Genomic DNA, 21,380 nt, shown 5'->3' with positions numbered 1-21,380 from the left:
CTGAACAAATCCTGCTTTGTGACCCCGCCTCCAAGATTAGCACAACACCACATAACACTGTTTCTCTCTTTTAAAAACTTTATTCCTTTACAGGAGTGAAGTACAAAAATAGAGTTTAAGAGGATCTTTACAGGGACTGAATACAATGCAATAATAATAATAATAATAATAATAATAATAATAAAAATGAAATCATTTTGGATAAACCACATGTAAGAGAACATAACACAAATGAAATGTGTGGAGATTTTTTACTTTGGGTGTTGAACTGTAAACAAGACTTGTAGAGCACATGGACTTTATGCATGCATGTGTGTGTGTGTGTGTGTGTGCGTGTGCGTGTGCGTGTGTGTGTGTGTGTGTGTGTGTGTGTGTGCGTGTGTGAGAATGAGAAAAAAACAGGGTTGCATTTTTTGTGCTTATTAAAACTTGATGACAAAACATAATTTCTTTCCTTAACTGCACCTGTAATAACATTTTAAATGTTAACAGTTCCAATCCGAGTAATAAATTCAAGATACATAGTCCATTCATAAATAATAACCATCTGATAGTCATGAAAATAAATGTACAAAAAAACTGATAAATAGATAAGTTACGAATAGTTAATTCTCTCCCTTAAATAAAGTAGAAGATGCATAGCATCCAGTAGGGGGAAAGGCTGCCATCATTCAGATCGCTCTGACAGAAAGGAACACACTGCTCTCCTGGAAAGAGGACAGTTCACAGAACAGTTCAAAACAACTAATATCCAATACATTTTTCTTCCTTTATATTTTCATGTGATCCCAATGAACTGACCCAAACTTGTCCCTTTATTAGAGCAGCAAACGGCCTCTAGTTGCAACATGAATTAAAAAAAAGGCAGAAAAGTTTGAAATGTATTTCATTTTGAGAACCAGAGTGGGAAATAAACCAGCAACATTGTTCAGCAACATACATGAGACACAGGAAAACATCTCAAAATTTAATAAGGAAAACTGATGGACATTTTTTTAATCACTTTCTATTCCTGCATTCTGCTGTACGCTGTCTAAGTTGTTTAAATGTGCATCTCTAATGGATTTTATTTATTACATGTATTTATGTTGGTTGCATGATTTTTTTTGGTTGTCCCTTTCTGTCATTGTAATTAGTTTGAATCCTTTACTGAAATAGTGTGCTACAACATGGAAATAATGTGAACAAAGTGTGTGAAATGAAGTGACAATAAAACTGTAGTGTAGGGCGCTGTTCATAAGGCTACATGATGCCTACATTAACCCTTCTTGGCTTACATAAACATATATAAATTTTAATACAACAAGTGTCATTTGCCATAAAGACTGCTTTTGTCATAACACTCATGTCAAGTGATAATCTCTTCTGGCATTGGGTTGTGACACTTTTTTTGGGTAAAGTGACATAACAACTAACTCAGTAGCTCAGTGTACATTACAACGACATATTGACAATATGACACAGGGTGTCTCTCATTGAGCTCCCTGGTTCAGGGGTAGAAGGGTAGTGCCTAGGGAATCGGCCATTTTCTAGGGTGTCTCATTGTTAAAATCGTTCCAGTGCACCAAAAGAGTCGCATTTGTGTGATTTCTATAACTTACCTACTATCTAATCCAATCTATAACACTCTATATCTCACAAGGGTCAGAATTTTCTTTTACTGAAATGTTAATTAAATGCCTATTCAGTCATCAGTCGACTGTCTTTTAGTTTTAATTGCCATGAATTGTTTAGGTGAAGCATGGTTTGCCTGGCGCTAACAACGCTAATGGAACTTAGCATTATGCTAGTGGTGTCAATCGAATAAAGAAAGCCTTAACTGCATTAAACATTGCTATGTGTGGTTGACACATGACTTCATCAGGGTCTCAGGGTAAAGTGTTGATGAAAAAACTGGAATACCCCATCCTAAAAAAGACAATATGGCTAAGCACAGCTGGCCAGTCCATGCTGTTGGTAGCTTAAATCTTATAAACTGTAAAATGAAACTCAATTGACCTAAGGGCCCTTTGTTTGACCAGATCATATTAGTGAAATTCTGTCACCGTGATGTACACTGAGATGAGAAGTCTATGTTCTTTTTACAGCCTAAATAACAGATTTTACTTCATTAAAAGTAGGCTATTCGATCTACTTGGCATGTCTTCTTCCCAGTTGTGAAAAAAAAAAACATTTATTGATATTAATATGAACTTCTGCCTGGTGAAAAACAACTATAGGGGTAAACCTCACACCGTGAAAATATAATCAATAAATAAACAGTATATAGCTCACTTCATAGGCAGACTATCCACCAGGGGAAGACCCCCAAGACCTCTGCCACAATTCAAACCCTGATCGTGAGAACCTAATGTTAGGAAAAAATGTTCATGTAGGCTTATGCAGGTGTCATGTAGCCTTATAAACATGGCTCACAGTAAAGTGTTACGTTGATCTGGCAATGTTTGGTTGACACAAACAGTCAATGTAAAATACTGTCAACACAGAATTATTGCTGAACCACAGAAGGCCATCAATATGTTTTTCTTTCATGTCATATCATGCCTGCTTTCACATTGAACTGGCTGCCTGCATTGAAACTGTGAACTGACTGACAGCTAAAAACAGCCTTCACTGTATCAAGGAAATGTATTTTCAATGAATCGCACAACGATGAAGCTAAAATCTGTGTTGAAGTTATATGCCCTGTAGGGAGCTCATCCAGTGAAGACTTCCTTATACACATGAAAGCTATAAGAGCCGTTTAATGATATGACGCTTCACCATCCTGCAGGTGCCCTCTGCACAGCAGCACCTTCAGCTAAATTTAGACTCTTGCCTCAGATTCTTTATGTAATGCCCAGTGAATAGTTCACCTGAACCTGAAGATTAAGTCAAAACACTCTTATAAAGGCAAAAGAGCTATTTGGAGCAAATGCCATAGAAGAACTCATTTTGGTTCCCCAAAGAACCTTTCAGTGCATGGTTCTTTAAAGGAACATTTTTGTAAATGTGAAAGGTTAAAAGAAGCTCCACATAATGTAAAGCTTCTACACCAATTAAATGTTCTTCCAGTCACACTTTATTAGCATGGTCCCCTATAGATGATCTACAGATACTTAAATTATTAACAAGCTTTCTGGTGATACTCAGTTGATTATCACAAACATTACGGTTAGGGTTAGGTTTAAGAGTACGTGTAGGTTTGTCTTGAGGTTAGGGTTAGGATTAGATTTAGGGTTAAGGATAGATTTAATAGAAACTTTAACAAGTAACTTCAAGTTCAGTTGCATTTAATAGATATTTATTTGAATGTTAGTTAAAGATAGACTGAGCATCTACAAAGCATCTACAGTGGACCATCCAAATAAAGTGTTACCGTTTTTCTATAAGCAAGAACCTTTATTTTTAAGAATGTAGCATAAAAATAAGATGTATATCATGGGTAAATCCTATCTGGTCTCAAAACAGTTTGGTTAAATCAAACAGTAACAGGAGCATTAAGATACAAATACAAATACAAACAACAATGCAGAAAAGCCGATGAGGTAAGGTCAGGAAATAAGCATGTGCTGTAACAGCTTAAATCCCATCAAAGCATAAAAAACTGAACTTCTAAAGGAATAAAAGGTGAAAAATCCAATTTACACAATATGCCGCTTACCCCTAATGTAGTCAATGAGCAATGAGATGTTTGGTTTCTGATGTTTTGCACTGGAGCTACGAGGCTAATGTAGCTAACAAGTAATGGAAGCTTACCCCTTTCTAAATAGCATCACATCTAAATCATCGAACACTTGCTTTAAACCATGTGGAGTTAATTAAATAATCTCTTATAAACTTGCTTATGTGGTTTCTGGCACTGTATGACATACTGTTCCCTAGAAGAATGGACAAACATTTCTTGAATAGCTAAAAACAGTAGTGGCAGACATCTTGACGCCTAATTTTTGTTCATACTTTTGCCCACCTTTCGAATGTAATGCAAATCCTTCCTGCTACTGAGCTGCCGATTGAAGGAAGATTGAAGTGAGCTTTGAAGTGAAGCCTTTCTGCTACTAAGCTGCAGACTGACGGAAGATTGAAGTGAGAAAATTGAAAATTGAATTGATTACATTCAACTAAACATTTGTTAAATGTACCTTAAAGCTGCGCTATGAAAGATTTGGTTTTGGAGACCTCTCTGGTGAAAATGTTTAATTGTACACAAAGAGCAGAAGGACATTTTGTAACTTCAGTTGTGCTTCGGACCCCTCCCCCAAGTGGATGAAACTGATGATTGCGAGCAGGTTGAAAGGTTATTCAAAAAGAACTCAAAACTTGGCGAAAAACCTGTCTTCTAAGGATGTGAGTGAATTATCTACTACTGTCTTCATCATATCTTCATCAGTATAATGTTGATTTTGCATTTGAGGCCTAAACATCGAGCCAGACCTTCTTTCTGAGCTTCTGCGTGTGATGTTAATATATAAAGATACATAATGTGGCTCAAAAAACCCCTGCAAAATCCATTTCAAAACATCTGACATTTGAATTACTATTTCAGGCTTTACAGGCTTCACAGCAGCAAACAAACACCATATTTTAGCACATTTTTTTTTCTCCTGACTCAGTAATGCTACTTTGTTACATTTTAAAGGACTCATATCATACATTTTTCTTGTGTTTAATTTTTCCCCTGAGGTGAACTTATGACGTTTGTGTTGTTTTATGCACCAAAACGGTCATACTTTATTTTGACATGACCATTTCCAGTTTTTATTTATCCCTTGGAATTATGAATGTGTCTCATTCAAAAAACATTCAGAGCTGCTTCTTAGAGCTTCACTATGAATGAGTAGGGCTAAACTCCTGCAGGCTGAAAAGGTGGACAAACAGTGGAATCCAAAAGTCTTGAAAACACATTGAAAATCTGGTATTTATTTAATTTAAACCTGAAAATAAACAACAGAGAGTTTTAGAATCTTGAAAATTTTAAAACAAAGAAATGTTATGAGAAGTAAGGTGGATTTGATCTACTTGTCACAGGTTTTTGCACAAACATATGGAGCCCATGCAAGCTTGAGGGCATGTGTGGGCAACTGTGATTAAAGCTAAAAGGGGGACATAACAAATACTAGGAAATTCTGAAATTCAAAGATTCTACTTTATACTCAATTATTATGCTGATCATTTGTATTAAATTAGTAATGAATGCAAAATAGAAGCATTTTACCAAAGGTCTCACACTTTTGGACTCCACTGTATGTAAATGAGTAAGTTTTTGTGACATTGCAGAAATAACAAATTCAAAATGGATTATTTGTGCGGCTTAGTTATGGACTGTATGGATCAGGAAGCAAATGGTATGTTTACTTTAACAATGTTTACATGTTACTCAAAACTCCTTTATCTCAAAAAGTGAGAGAAATTCAGATTTCCATGATATGGGCCCTTTAACAAAAAAAATCTGACATGGTACAGCTTTAACCTCAATCCAAAACCTAAGCCTCAAACCTATCCCTAAACCTAACCTTCACTCTAACCCTAACCTTAACCTCAACCCAAAACCTAAATGTAAATCTAACACTGAACCTAAATCTAACTCAGGCCTTATTCTCAACCCACTACTTAAACTTAACTCTAATTCTGGTCTAAATCCTAACCAAAAGCTCAACACTGTTGACAATCAGATTAGTTTTACCAGTTTGTTTGCAATTTGAGCATTTGCAAATGGGTTATAGAGGAATCTCAAAACAGTTATGTTCTTCTTACTACCAACCATCCTGTTTCCACACAAAGAGCATGGCTATAAAGTTCCAGTTAAGTCAAAGCCTCGCAGTCTGTAGAGCTTTCAGAGGCTGTTCTTTCTCAGAACAGTTCAGCTGTGCTTCCTCTCCCAATCTCCCAGCAAAGCGCTGCAGTCAATTAGCAAAATATTTGGTGTCTGACATTTGCAATTGAGCTACAAGACTAAGGCAGCTAACAAGTAATGGAAGTGTATACACCCTTAATTAGCATTGTGCAAACTACCTTCCCAAAAGGACATTTGATGATATGTCTAAGACTTCCCAAGGGGCTGCTACTACCGTTTTTAGCTATGTAGCATACGTTTTTTTTCCATTTTTATAGATACTAGTATGTCATACAGTGTCAGAAACCACACAAGCAAAAGCTAAATTTTTCTCTTCTTTTTCCCCCCATGATAGCCCCTGGGGGATTATGTACAAAAACAACCTAACATTGACTGTTTTTGTGATTTTTTATTGTGATTTTAAGACGGACATATATGAGCTCTGTTCTGATTGGCTGCCCTGTAATGTGCCTCATTGAAAAAGCATTCCAGGCTAAAAACACTCCTTGTAGATTCATCATGAATGGACAGGGCTAAACTGCTGTAGGCCCGAATAGTGTGCTGTTTTTTGTGACATCACAAAAATTCAGAACAAGCTGTTTTTTTCAGCTTCAGCTTGGACAGTATGGAAAGTGATATGGGCACTAACAACTCAACAAAGCTTCCATTGTTTGTTAGCTACATTAGCCTTGCAGAACCAGTACAAAAGTAACAAAGCAAACTTAAGATGTCAAACATGTCTTGGCTGATTGATTACACTTAGGGTGAATGGACAATTGTGTAAACGTGATTTTTCATCAAACTATTCCTTGGTTCCACAGTTGTCCAATGTAACAGTTGGATCTATAAACATCTGATGCTCTAAGTTCACTATCCCACAGCTAGTAACTTCTCTTTTGGCTGAGAGTAAATTGGTGTGGAATTACAAAACTCATCAGCAGAACGCTGCTCTTCCACTGATTGCTGTAGTAAACCTCTCTCCAGCAGGGCGCACTACAGCTGGAGCCTCCCTGTGCTACTTTCCCTGGTGCTGTTCCTCCACAACCGACTTGGTGTTTCACTACACGGTCCTGGCAAGCTCTTGCATTAGCTCTCAAGCTGAGGTCTCATAGAAGAGAAAGGAGTAGTACCCTGCTCCCCCTCCAGCCAGGAGCTTTTGATTCATTTATCCAGCTGCGTCCTTGGCCCTTCTCATCCCACACAGCTGCAGTTGGCCGCAGAGAGCCATCTGATGGTCTGCCAGATGGTCCGAGCATCCATAAAGGAGACAGTCTCAAAGCGTGTTGGCCGGCAGCAGGGCTGAGTACTAACCTTGGGTTCTGTGATACCACCATTGTCCATTAAGTATTTGAGTGCCACATCGTAGTTTTTGCGGGATTTCTCACACGTCCCCACGCAGTATTTAAACAGTACAATCTCATCCGAATCGTAGCCCAGCCCCAGGTCACGCACCCGCAGCTGCTTCTTCTCCAGACGACAGTCCCCGTTGTCTCTGTGCCGCTTTCGGCTCTTGCGGTCCTTGCCTCTTTTTTTTCCGGAAGCAGCAGAGCCTGCTGGAGAACGTTGCCACCTGCTCTTGAACTCCTCACCTTCCTCCACCAAGGATGGGTCTACAAGGAGAGAGGGTAAATAAAAGTAGTTTCACATGCTGATAAATGAGAGAAATGATTGAGAATCTAAAAGCTGAATCAAATTTGTCATCACCTTAAATTCAAAATTGAATAAATTCAGGCTACGGGTGTCAAGATACGCATGTTAATATTCATTTTTTTTCTTGCCACAGGGGTCAGAAGACAATATGTGCTGTGAACTGAGTACAGTTAGACTTCATGTTATAAAATATGTGATGATGGGATTGGTTTCTATAGTTTTTTTAACACAATAATGGTATTCCTAAAAATTGTAACCATGAGCATAAAAAACGTTGCTGCAAAACTCACCGTTTGGTTAGCCTACCCTGGAGGATGCTAAAGTTTTCTGTTCTACCCTAAATAGTGCAGTAATTACATTTTGGCGCCTATAGTAGAAATTTGGATTTCTACTTTGCATGGTTGATTAGTCAAGCCACAGATTAGCCACAGCAAGCTTAAGCTGGAACAGGTGAAGTAAACTCAGATTTTTCTCCTGCTTAGCAAACATTTTAGGTTCCCAGTTGAGTAGAATAGTTAAGGGCAAAAAGTGTTAGAATGAAAAGTTATAGTGTTCTATCACTGCGTAAGTATTGCTGCTAACATCTTAACTATGCTAACTCATAAGTAAAGACATCACCCAGATGGCTCAGTTACCAGCACAAGAAGAAAACACGAATCACAGCAGCTACTTCCAACAGGATTCCACCAAGCAGCCATCAAGTGCTGATTCTAAATGGGTGAAACAAATAACTCAACAGGAATCTTTATAGCTTCTGATATACTTGGTTGTAGAGTCCTGGATTCCACAGTTTGCTGTAAGTGATTGAGCCATTAAAATCTCCTCTCACTCATTTCTGCCAGAAGGTTAAGTTAGAAGGTTACATAAATGAATAAAAATAAATAAATGTAAAAGTTATGTTAGCATTTCTTTTCTAATTCTGTATCAGCAACATTGACGTGCAAAAAAGCATTGCATCATGAAACTTGCATATGAACATATCTTCTCATCAAAGGTTTGTTTGTGTAAATGTTTTTAATGATAACTTGCCCATCTACTGTCAGTTAACATTAGAAGTGGGCAACGTGACAATATCTTATTATCGTAACAAATTTTGTTGTTGTGGTAAACAGTATGGTTTTCTGAGCATATTGTGAACATCAGTAGTACTTAAAGAACACTTCACAACTACATATTTCTGCAAAATTAGTTCTGTTTAAATGGATTAACTGCAGTACAGGATGGTAAAGATTCAATAAAAATCACAGTGCCCAGAGTTTTGATGGATGTGGTCTATCTGCCTTGTGTCTTTTTGTGAATATCATGAATATGTATCGTGCATTATCGACCTGCCCAAGTCACATATCATCTGACTCATTTTTCTGAAGGAACAGCTGGCAAAAGCCCTACCTTGGGAAAAATGCCAAAGGCCACATATTTCATCCCCTTGTCAGCACTCATCAGCATGGAAGCACTTCAGATGTTTTAATTTAGGCAAGATCTCAAATCAAGGAAGACAATTTGATAAACATGAAGCTAAATATGAAGGAAATCTTTCCGATGTTTTTCATGTACATATCTGTGACGCTGATAGAAATTAGGACTAAACCCACCAGGGTTACAATGCAGTAAAATGCGGTTGGTATAGCAAAGTGAGTAATACTGCTACCAAGTGCTTGGGCAAGATTGCTAAGCCTCTGCTTACATCTGTAAATCACTCTGGATAAACATAAATGTAAATGAATAAAATGCAGACATTTTAGGGCAGTAGCCCAAATGTCACCAAAAAATGATGTCATTAAATGTTATTAAATAAAGCTATAAACCATGAGAGGCCATGTGTTATGAAGATATCATCACGGGCACGATGTTAAGTCTGTGTAATGCAAGCAGGTTGCTTTTTTTAAAATGGCAAACAACATAAAATGTGAAAAAATATACAATTTTTCTGTAAATAATTCCTCATTAACAACAATAGACATTTACTTTTTGCTCATCAAAGTATCACTGCAAAGGATGTCCATTGGCCCTTCTATGCAATTTTCAGTTTTATTTAGCACCAAGCTAAATGTGTTGTAGTTCCTTTTTCCCATGCTTGGGCTGAATCTCAAATGACTCCCTCATAGTGTGCTACATAAGAATAAAAAACTGGCTCCTGCACACAGTGGATAACATGGCAAACAAGCCATAATTTGGGATTCATCCAACTCTATACTGAACAATTAGTCGTTTAGCTATCTTTTAACCTGTTAGTTAGCTGATCAGCCCAGTTCTATTTGAGAAATTAAGTCAGTCTCTCAGTTTAACCCCTTAAAATCCCAGGCTTATTACATACTAAGACGTCTTATTCAGTAACTACACATACTACAATGCAAACTAGCTGAGCTATTCTTAGGTCATAGAAGTGTGTGGTAAAACACTGGACCTGTCATTGGGCCCTGGCCATTTAAGGGTTTAAACAGAACCAGGTTCTTATTTGGTGGTCCATGCAAGCAGCATTAAAACATCACACTTGTCACTGTCGCTATATTGTTGACATACCATCAGTCAATGTGGCAAAGACAGCAGTACTGGAAAAGAAGATAATTTACCTTGGGTAGAAGACAAAGACAGCCTTTCATATTATGTTAAACTTACTGGGTTGTAATTTACATTGTCTGTAAAAATTTCACTTTGCTTTTGAATGATCAAGGCAGTTTGCTTAATGAAAAAATCATGTTTACACTCCTGTCTGCTTCCTTTGTGCTACTGAATTTGTTGTACAGCCCTGTTGGATAGGTGACTAATAAAGTAATGTTACAACAGTTCTCAGCCTAAAAAATGATTCTCAGAGGTCACCATTTGCAATGTAAACTGTACCTAAAGAAGATAATCAAGTGGTGTTTTTTGGTTCGATGTCAGCTAGCTAAATTCTTTCAACAGAGTAACCTCTTTATCTCCAGGAACAGCATGTTTAGTCTTACCACTACACATGCGAGCATAAACTTTTTATGCACTATACATATGCAAATGTGAGTTTATTCTCAATGCGTCAACTTTGACAGTGTCAAATATTTTTGTTACACCAGAACTATCTGTTTTCTAATATTGCCTTTAAAATATTGGTCAAATCTAAATATTTGTCCATTACTGATCATTTGTTTTTAAGCAATTATGTGCCGATTCCGATACATTATATTGTATCCCTATTACAAAACCTTTGTAGGTGTTTTCCTTTTATTTGAAAATATTAAACAGTAATTGTGAATGACAAACATTATTTAGAAAGGCAAACTGTCAGCTTCTCCCAGGCAGGGTAATTTCATTACTGAAGATCATTAACTGGTTCCTTGTCACAAGACCCTGGCGTATGACGCCACAGTGGCATTTAGAAAGATCTGCTCTCAATTCACACTTCAACAGCTGATAGTGGAGCAATATGCAACTCTCGGCTGAGAGCAAATTGGTGTGAAATTCCAAAGCTTATCAGCAGAACGCTGCTGTTTCACTAAGTGCGCCTACCACAGTACAACATAAATGACAGTAAGAGACTGTTACTGACGCCGGATACACCAACACAGCACAGAGTAATTCACTCTTCATGTCAGTACTGAGAATCCACATGCTTTGAGGACAAGCTGTGTCACGCTGTCAGTGCTTAATGACAGTTGTTAAAACTCAGCATTGAGGACAAAATAAAAATATGAATCAGGATTCTCCCCAAGGCGACGAGTGGGGTAATTAGCTTTCTAAACCTGATCCAGAGAGCAATTTGCTGTGTCAAAACCTGCCACCAAGACGCTTGAGTAGTTTTATCTAGTCTTGCTGAAAATATCCGCTCTGTCTAGGTACAGTCAGATCCTGAATAAATGGAAAGCACGCACTGTTAATCATTTTCATATTCATATGTATTCATTTTATTGGAATCACATTTTGAATGCGTTAACCACATTACAATACACTGTATTATGTACAGTACTGTGCAAAAGTCAGAGACCACCCTTCGCTGATTTAATTTCCAGTCAAAACTGGCATTAATTAAGTTCTTCAATTTTTAGGAGATATTTCTGAAGAGTCCACACCACAATTTTACCTCATGGACATTTTGACTGGTAATTAAAAAAATGAAAAGTGATCACTGAATGCTCAGTATTGTATAACTAGAAAAGTGCATTTCCTTAAGAAAAAGTGATTGCAAAGCTTAATCGATTCCCATATTGTTGCTAAGTTTATAGGCAGTTACTATGATACTTTAGGTGATTAGTATGGTATCCCAGGTAGTTCCTAAGGTCTTGCTAAGTGGTTCCTATGATATCTCAGGTGCTTGCTAGGTTTTGCTAAGGTGGTTGCTATGGTATTCCAGGTGGTTGCTTGGGTGTTGCCAGGTGGTTGCTTTGGTACCCAGCATGGTTAAAATGGCATTGCAAATAGACTTGTACCATCATAATATAAGTTGGGTGCACAAGCTTTTGCCCCGTTTTCATTCCTATGGGGGTAAAAAACATCATTTACAATAATTGCGCAAAAAAACGTATGTACGATCAAAACCTGCATACAAGCACAACATTAACAATCAGGCTGAACATTCCAGAGCTGAGACAGTCTTGAGATCTCAAAAACTGCTGGATGAGTTAGCGGACAAAAGTTTGTATGTGTTTCAGATTACTTGGATTGTGAGAAGCAGAAAATGCAACCAAAGACTGAACTTTGGAGGTGTGGAAAAATACCCATGCAGATTTCTTAAAAAACTGAAAGCAAGCCTCCAGAAAAGCATGGAAACTGTAATAATAGCTTGAACACACCAAATACTAAATTTTAATATTATATTCTGTATAATCCTCTGTTAAATATATGTTTTCTACTTTTTTCCTGACAAATGAACAACTAAATGGCTGTCTTGACTGGAAATTAAATAAATTAAGGTTGGTCTCTGACTTTTGCACAGTACTGTACAGTATGCACTCTTCTCTGTGTCTTTAAAAGAAAATGCCGCAAAGGAGGTGTCACACTGCCATAAATGCTGGTCATAAGCATAAAAATATCACTCTGCCATAAATATTAACTATAAAGAGAAAGCAAATGAACACTTATTTTAAGCCAGAACTAAGATTTAGCTTTGTTTTCTGTGCACAGTTATAAACATCTGGATTTGTTCAGAAAGGAAAACAAACTTGTATTTATAGCTTCTTATCATAATCTGATCATGTTCAACATATTGGGTAAGAAGACCGAACACAGCGGCATCCAAATGAAAATGTCAACAGCGTCCGAGAAAGAGATGCCTTACAAAGATAACATTCATACAGGCCAAGACAAGGGCGCAGATACCTGGGACAATCTAAGCTCATTGCAGGAGCTTTTCTGTGAAAGCACAGCCACAACTTAATATGAACAGGAGGATATAGTGCTGCCCAATAGCTGGACCATTCAATTTACCTCCCGCAGAGGATATCTGGTCTTATTTGAGCAGATATGTTCTCAGAGACCCAAACAGGGCCTCTGCTTTAATGAGAGGATCACAGAGAAGGTAATGGCCATGCAGCATGACAAAGAGAGTGAAAAACAGAGAGAGCAAGAAAGAAAGAGCAGAGAGGGGGTCTGAAGCGAGAGGGAAGAGAAACAGAAGAGAACATAAAACCTTTTATTAAAAGCTTTTATCTATTGAAAGTGGTTTTTTTTGAGTCAACAGCTTTTTAAAGGTATTGCCAGTTTTGGTATTGGTAAACTGACCACACAGACAGTTGCGTGGAACATGAAGGTTAATCTGAAAAACCCTGCAGTATTTCTTCAAAGAATCACAGTAGTAGCAGCCAACTTAAAGCCTTTGAGGTAAAAACTCCAGTGCAGAAATAAAAAAGCAACCTTTAGACACTGAATGCAATCAAATCCTCATAGCAATGTTCCAAAGGTTGGATGTCTATAAACTTTTGGACATGTAGTGCACATGGTATTATTTTTGCCCTACACCTTGCAATTCCATTTGGATGCATACCCACACTATAAAATTTCAGATTTGGAACTTACCATAAAGGTCAGCCCAGGCAGTTTTGCTCTGCCACCGTGGCTGGTGCTGCTGGTTTTGTGCCATTTTAGCTTCGGCCCTCAGTGCAGCAGGCTGGGACTCTTCTCTGTCCTCTGTAAGCATCAACCCATCAACAAGACCCAGCAGACACACGCACATCAAGAGCATCACCTGCAACCACATCAAATCACATACATGAATGATCATGCTCATTTTAAAAACCAGAAAATCACTCGCCTCGCTACTCCCACCTCAAACTCTTATTTCCAAAATAACTTAATTCCACCCTTTCTCTTCCTGCTGCACTCTACACCCTTCATCAAGAAGCCAAAAGAAGTTAAAGGTTTAGACATGCTTAACTGCTTGAACAGTTCTTACCAAGACATGGAAATGCTCTTTTCTAATTTGGTAATGCAGTTTTCCACACATTAATTGAGATCTTACAAATCTCCTCTTTTGTCTTCAATTTGAGGAAAGAGTATCAGTCTTTCCACCAGTCTCTTGGGGAAATGGCCTAGTTTTCAGGTTTACAAATATGCTACGGCATGATGTAAAGTTTTTCAGAGGCATCCCAGGCCAATTTGCTGCAGTGCCACCCTGAGGCAGACCAGTGCTGCACCTGTATTTAGTTAAGACTACCAAAGACAGCAGCTGGCCGATTGTGGGTGAAGCAGGCTAAACAATGACCTTTCCCAGAATTTGTATTTGAGCGTGTTTTTCACCCTAACAGGCAGCATAATGTCATTTGTGAGTTCAGACCATGCCTTCAACATGTGGTGGTAGTATGAGGGAAGACTGCTTGAGGGAGGGGAAGAACTCTGAGAACTTGGGCTGGAGTTCTGGGCAGCTACTGCCTGTAGCTAGAAGGCCAGATCCCCCCTCATAGCTGTAGCAGGACTGATGCAACACTGAGGAACAGGAAGGAGATTGGGTGGCAGTGGGGACTGCGAACACTTCGTCACAAGAACGGAAGGTGAGGATGTGAATTTACAGGGCATTAGATTGGAAGAGAAGAGGTTTCAGGCATGCTCTTCCCCCAAAACTTCAGTTATAACATAACTACATTAAGTTCATTTGTATATATATATATATATATATATATATATATATATATATATATATATATATATACCGCTGTTGTCGGAAGAAAACCTTCTATCTCCATTGTCGTCATTTTTCACTTTTTGACATAATTTGAATATGTCTGTTGCCCTTTAGACTGTGTACAAATTTCATGGCGATTGGACCAAAAGAAACAGCCCAAAATGACTTGGAAAAAGTCTGGTTCCATTGACTTACATTAAAAGTAAAGTAGGTTTTTTCCTTTTCCTGTAAAGTTGTCATTTTGGAGATACAAAGTTTTCTTCCAACAACAGCGACATACTGTATATGTATATATGTGTGTGTATGTTCCATGTGCAATAAAATGAAATTAACCCCCTTTGCAGCAGTAACAGCCTCCACTCTTCTGGGCTAATGTCAAGGCTCTGTGGAGGCCACTGAAGTTATAATAATAATTATCAGTGACTAAGAGGGTGTCCACATAATTTTTTATGGTCACTGAATATTTCCATATGTGTTATTTAATAGTTTGATGTCCACTATTCTAAACTGAGTAAAATAGCAGGCTAAAAATGAAGTAAACCCTTCTATGAGTAAGTGTGTCTAAAATTTTGACTGATACTGTATACCTTGGTACCATTGGTACTGATGAAAGTGTCTGCTGGCTCTGTCTCTACATGACATACAAAACCTTTACAATTAAATAATAAGAGAAAAATAACATGGCTGTGGATTGAGAGGTCAGGGGTTCTGCTCACAAAGGGCAATGGTCATAATACCACTAGGGAGATATTATCAGACTAGGAGACTGGATGAAATCAACTTATTGATAAAGGCATAAGCAGGAAAAATATTTTTCCTGGTTTCAAAACACCTGATACAACTCATCAGCTCATTATCAGACAGCAGCTTTCAAACATAAAGCAGTTCCATACTCTTATCTGTGACTCCTCAGTTAGTAGGCTACAGGTAGTGATAAGAAGACAGGCTAAAGAAAGGATAGAAGAGAGGTAAAACACAATGTTCTCAGTTATGGCTTTTGAGTAGCCTGTAGGAGAAAGCCTGTCAAAAAAAGAACACCTCCCACCAAACCACAGGTAATCTACTGAACTACACTGCTATTACTGTGCCTTTACATGTCAGAGAAAAGGACATCTACATCCTTGTATGAATTACATATCCGGAGTACAGACAGCATATTATACCTTATTGTACATAGTGTATGTGTTCTAATGAGCCATAACAATAAACTGGAGGATTATGCAGTATTCTTAAAACCTACTGTTCAGTAATAATAATTATGAAATTAATGTGCAAGTTATGCAGTTATGAGAAAGAGGAATGTGTGGACCAACATAGAGACTCTTTAAGTTTAAGGGGTTAACCGGACGTGTTCTTGCACTATTTTTAAAATAATATACATCTGTGTAAACAACCAAAAGGAAGCTGGATCTTCTTCACTGTTCTCAAGCAGATCTACACAGCAGCAGTCAAAAATCTGGACACACCCATAGTAGAGTTTCCTTGTTTTCACTATTTTCCACATTTTAGAAAGTGAAGATGGTGAATGTAGGCTACTGCCAAAACAGATTTTACCTACATTTCTAATTCACCAAATATAACTACGTCAGCTAACAGTGTATCATCAGCAGGAGCTTGTTTGCAAAATAACACAAAAGGCGTCTATATCCAAACATAGAAAATTACTGAAAATTAATTATTTTGGGAAAACACCCGCTAGTCACACGAACGTTTACACAGCATAAAACACATTTGGATGGGTACACACACTATCAGCATTACATGTTATTACAAAGGGTGACGTGAGGGCTATGGTACAACTGCTGTTATTAGGATAACGTAACAGGAGTTTTTTAACTGAAATGTTTGTACGGACGTGGAATCACGATATTCTTGCACAGAACTGTGAAAAGAACAGCTTTGGGAAAAGCTAGCTAACTGTGCTAGCTAGCTAACATTTTAACGCGACAAGAGCTAACTGAACATGTCCCCGAACACTTAGTTAAGCGAATATGGTCCTTGGAATAACTGGAATACCCATATAGATCATTTCAAACATAAAACTGTATTCTTACTCAATTTTTCTTTGAAGTGAAGCAAAATGGAAGCACCAAAATCGCTGTTTTGTTTAACTTAGCGTTAAAGCTACAATGGAATAGCTAACGCTGGCTAGCTAGGCTCATTTAGCTAGCTAGCTTGTAGAAAAATGTAAAAATTAAAACTATGTAACAACACATGGTTTTGTTCAGTGAATAATAAAGTGGAAACAAATAAAATTATCTTCTGTTTTAGATTTTTCAAAATATCCCCCCTTTGCTATGACACGGCTTTGCACACTCTCTGAATTCTCTCAGGCTGCTTCATGAGGAGCCACCAGCGACAATTTTCCCACAGGACAAATGAAGATGCTCATATGCTCACGCCAAACTGGTTCAAAAACAAACTACTTGCTGGGGGGCATTTAAGATATATATTTATGTTTTGGAACAAATTGCATATGTACATTATATGGCCAAAAGTATATGGCCCTCCTAATCCATGTCTCAGCCACACTCATTGCTAACAGGTGTATAAAATCAAGCACATAGCCAGGCAATCTCTCTACACAAACAATGGCAGTAGTAGGGGTTGGAAATGGAAGTGTCTAGGAGCAACCACAGCTCAGGCATGAAGTGGTAAAATTAAAGAGCGAAGCCGCCAGTGCTGAACCACATGCCACCTAAAAAAACATATCCTCTGTTACAGTAGTTCCAAACTGCCCATGGAAGCAACATCAGCACAGGAACTGTGTGTAAGGGGCTTCATGAAATAGATTTTGATGGCTGAGCAGCTGCATATAAGCCAAAATTACAACGTGCAATGCCAAGTGTCGGCTGGTGTGGTATAAAGTATGCTGTTGCTGGACTCTGGAGTAGTGGAAATGCATTCTTTGGAGCGATGAATTATTTTTCACTATTTGTCGGTCTACGGAGGATGATGTCAGAACAACACTACCTATCGGTATGCATGGTGCCAACAGAAAAGTTTGGTGGAGGAGGGATAATGGTCTGGGGCTGTTTTTCAGGGTTTGGGCTCAGGCCCTTAGTTACAGTGAAGGGCATTGTTAATTGCTAATGTTAAAGTATACATTTTAGACAATAATACTATATGCTTCCAACCTGTGGCAACAGTTTGGGGAAGGCCTTTTCCTGTTCCAACATGACTGTGCCCCTGTACACAAAGCAAAGTTTGACATGTTTGATGTGTGGAGGAACTCCACCCTGACCTCAACCCCGCTGAACACCTTTGAAATTAGAACGCTGATTGCAAGCCAGGCCTTCCTGGACAACATCAGCAACAAGTTCACAGTTCACAAATGCTCTTTAAACTAAATGGGCACAAATTCCCAGAAACACACTGTAAGCTGCAAAGGGGGAGCAACTCCATATTAATACCCATGGTTTTGGAAAGGGATGTCAAACATGCTCATATAACTGTGATGGTCAGGTGTTCATATATTTTGGCCATTGCATTATACAGTGAATTATAAAGTGGTAAACAAATAGAACTATATTCCATATTAAAACTATTTTAGATTCATCAAAATAGCAGCCATTTGTCTTGATGCAGCTTTGCAGTCTCTTGGCATTTTCTTAAGCAGCTTCATGACAAGCCACCTGGAATGATTTTCCAAAATCCTGACTAAGGTCATATTGCACTTGTTCAGAAACAACAATTTGTTGGGGGCATTTAATATATATATATATATATATATATATATATATATATATATATATATATATATATATATATATATATATATATATTAAAACAAAACAAACCTGCATAGAACTGCATCAACTTAATCATTCCTATTTGTCTTAGAAATGAGTTTCAAGCATTTAAAGGGGAATTCCACCGATTTTTTAATTCTGCAAAATTCAATCACAGAGAAGTAAAGGTCATTCAGAGTAATCTGATGTGAAATGGTTCATTGTAGAGAAACTTACCAGCCAGCACACTTCTTTACAGGGGTAATGATAGGAACCAGGGGTTATCTACAACACAAATATATCTATCTTATTTACTATCCACAATCACCAATGAACCTACACGTGTCTTCAGAGTTTTTATAAAGAATATTGATGATGGCAATATAGTGGTGAATTTGGAATAAAAAGTTTTCTTTGGACAAAATTACCTTATAAAAAATCGCTTTAGATCAAGATCTTCTTAAAACTGTCATGAAACAATGTCTCAGACAGAGTGTTCGTAACCATTTCAAGGTAATACCTTTGTGTGAGGGAGCTTTAAGAAGCATTAAACTCTTCAGACATCTGGTTCCTAACACCACCACTATGAACAATTCTGACTTTGTAAAATTCTCTTAAACAGGGCATTTCTCATTAAACTATTCTGAATGACTTTGTTGTCTTAACCATTTCATTATACAGAAATTTTGAAAAATCAGTGGAATTTCATTTTAAATATATGCCTTTAAATCGCAATGTTTTTTAAGATTATGAAAAACATGCAGTAAATACAGTCACACAGTTGGGTCCAGCGTGTCAAGATTGTCTGTATATTAGACGCTGTGGCTGTTAAAGAATTTAAATAAAGATGCAGTACGTCTGAAGGTTTTTACTCTGACTAGCTCTGATGTTACCCAGTGTCACAACACCTTTGCCTCTCTAATTACTTAACTAACACCCAACACCTGTGTGTGTCCCCTCTGAGTAAATATTTCAGAGTTGTTCATTGAATGAGTGTCTGAGAAGCGTCTGGTCAGGAGGATCTGATGCACCAGAGAGAGGAAACGCATCACTCAAACACACACTCAGTAAGCTTACAATGGCCTACAACTGCCAACAAAAGCCTGGAGTACATTTCCCATGACAGAGAACAGACAGACTTACAGACCCACTGTCTTACAGATATGACCTATAAAAGCATTCTCTCGTAGCAACTGTCGTGAGGTTGCTGACATACTTTGTTTACAGACACTTTGTAACACTAAGGGCTATGTTGTTGTAGAGCTGTTTTATTATAGCTAATCGAAAATAAGCATAGCTGTATTTCTTGAAAGCATCTTAGTACAAAGCTAATTCTTAAACGGCAGAGCAAGTATAACACTGAACACTCTCTTTACCTGTTAGGACGATCTAAACACTAAGATGCATTGGATTGGAAATGACTACGGTTAGAAATGACACTTACAAATAAGCCATCATGCTAACCTTTTACACAATAAAAAACTCAATGGCATGACCTCTCACACATGTACAAAATAAATATCACCTAAATTTATTAAAACATTCTAAATTTGAGAAAGTTGAACTACAATTTCTTAACAGGTTTAGCAAAAGTTTCTATGAATATACACATTCATGGGTGAAGCATAGATGGTCACCAAGCCACAATAGTGGGTAAAACTGCCAAACCTTTAATATGGTCCCTCAGATAACAGGAACACAATAAATTATGAATAATTTCAAAATATTGACCCATGATTCAAAAGAAATAAAAACAAGAGGCTTATTTGCCACAGCAAAGCCAGTAACATGGCCACCTCCGCTGACCCAATTGGATCCGGACACTGTAAACTTTCCCTCCAGTACAGCTGCAGGGTCCCTGATGCCTGCCTTAGTAATTTTAACTATAATTACAATGGCCCATCCAATGACACAAATAAGGAGAACTATAATCCTACTTTGAATGATGCCAAATAAGGAAGGATGGAGCTTGATACAGGTTCAATGAGATACTTCAGGACTGAGTGGACATAAAAAGAAAACAAATGTCTAACATTTGACTAGCTAAGACTAAGGCTAGAAACGCACTAAATTGAAGTGACAATCGCCCTGCTAATGCCCTGCCAACCCCCCGCCGAAACATTGGTCTTCTTGTACAAACTAGACATGCGGTCTTACATTATCTGTGGTGGTTAAAACATTCTGTACTCAAGGGGGCAAGGACGTTTCAGAATGGGCCAATAGGAGAGCTGTGTGTCTGGTAGTTCCCAACAACATGGATAAAAGGTTAGTTTTATCAGAAAGCGGCGCTCACATTCGCGCTCAACCCTTAAGTACTGCACATACAGCAAGTGGTGTGCTTGCGCTGATGTAAACAGTGAGCACAGCGCAGACCACGTTCTGTGTGAAAGACATTACTAAGAACTGTCCACCATGCAAGCCACCATTAGACTTTGAAGCAGTGGAAACATGTTCTCTGGAGTTATGAACCATGCTTCACTATCTGACAGTCTGACAGACCAATCTGGATTGGTGGATGCCAGGAGAACGCGAATTACCAAAATGCTTAGCGCCAATAAGTTTGGTGGAGGAGAGATAATGGTCTGGGGCTGTTTTTCAGGGTTTGAAAAGACGCTAGAGCAATGGGTTGCTAAGGAACTTTTGTGCAAAATTATAGTTTGTAAATCATTTTTATTTAGAAAAAAGCACAAATTTTCTGAACACCTAATAGCATAAAATGTTTCAACATTGCTGTTACATATTTGACCACTTTTGAACTAAAGTTAAATGACTTTATAATGGTGCCTTGTGTACATTCATGACATCAATGCATGCAAGCAAACTTCTTTACACAGCCAATGAGCTGAGCACCTTGCCAAAAAATTTGCACTCAGTAGCAGTAATGTTAGCGTCCCACTGCCCATAACATGTTTGCTATAGAAAAATGGAAAGATACAGATAAGTTGTCTTTGATTTATTTAGTGAAACACATCCTTCTACTTTCCAAAATTAAAAGAATGTCCCACACAAATGATCCAAAACATGTTTCATTTTTCATTTTAAACAATTTAGCTCTATTCATCCCTGTCTGCACAGCTCAAAACGTCTGCGTTTGCGTACTCGT

General features: G+C 37.9%; 1 protein-coding gene across 1 annotated transcript in view; it reads right to left on the bottom strand.

The window, feature by feature from the left end:
• Positions 1-7,003: 7,003 nt before the first annotated feature.
• LOC118807596 (artemin) overlaps positions 7,004-21,380 on the bottom strand; it is a 28,268-nt gene continuing 13,891 nt past the window's right edge. Inside the window, exons 3-4 of the mRNA XM_036569632.1 lie at positions 13,445-13,613; positions 7,004-7,422 (exon numbers count right to left, since the gene is read on the bottom strand). Coding sequence (XP_036425525.1) covers positions 7,004-7,422; positions 13,445-13,613 — 588 coding nt within the window. The remainder of the gene's footprint in view (positions 7,423-13,444; positions 13,614-21,380) is intronic.

The sequence above is a fragment of the Colossoma macropomum genome, unplaced genomic scaffold (assembly GCF_904425465.1).
Source record: "Colossoma macropomum unplaced genomic scaffold, Colossoma_macropomum, whole genome shotgun sequence".
NCBI classification, from domain to species: domain Eukaryota; kingdom Metazoa; phylum Chordata; class Actinopteri; order Characiformes; family Serrasalmidae; genus Colossoma; species Colossoma macropomum.
The sequence above is the reverse complement of the archived record's forward strand: the minus strand, read 5'-3'. Positions and strand labels throughout refer to the sequence as shown.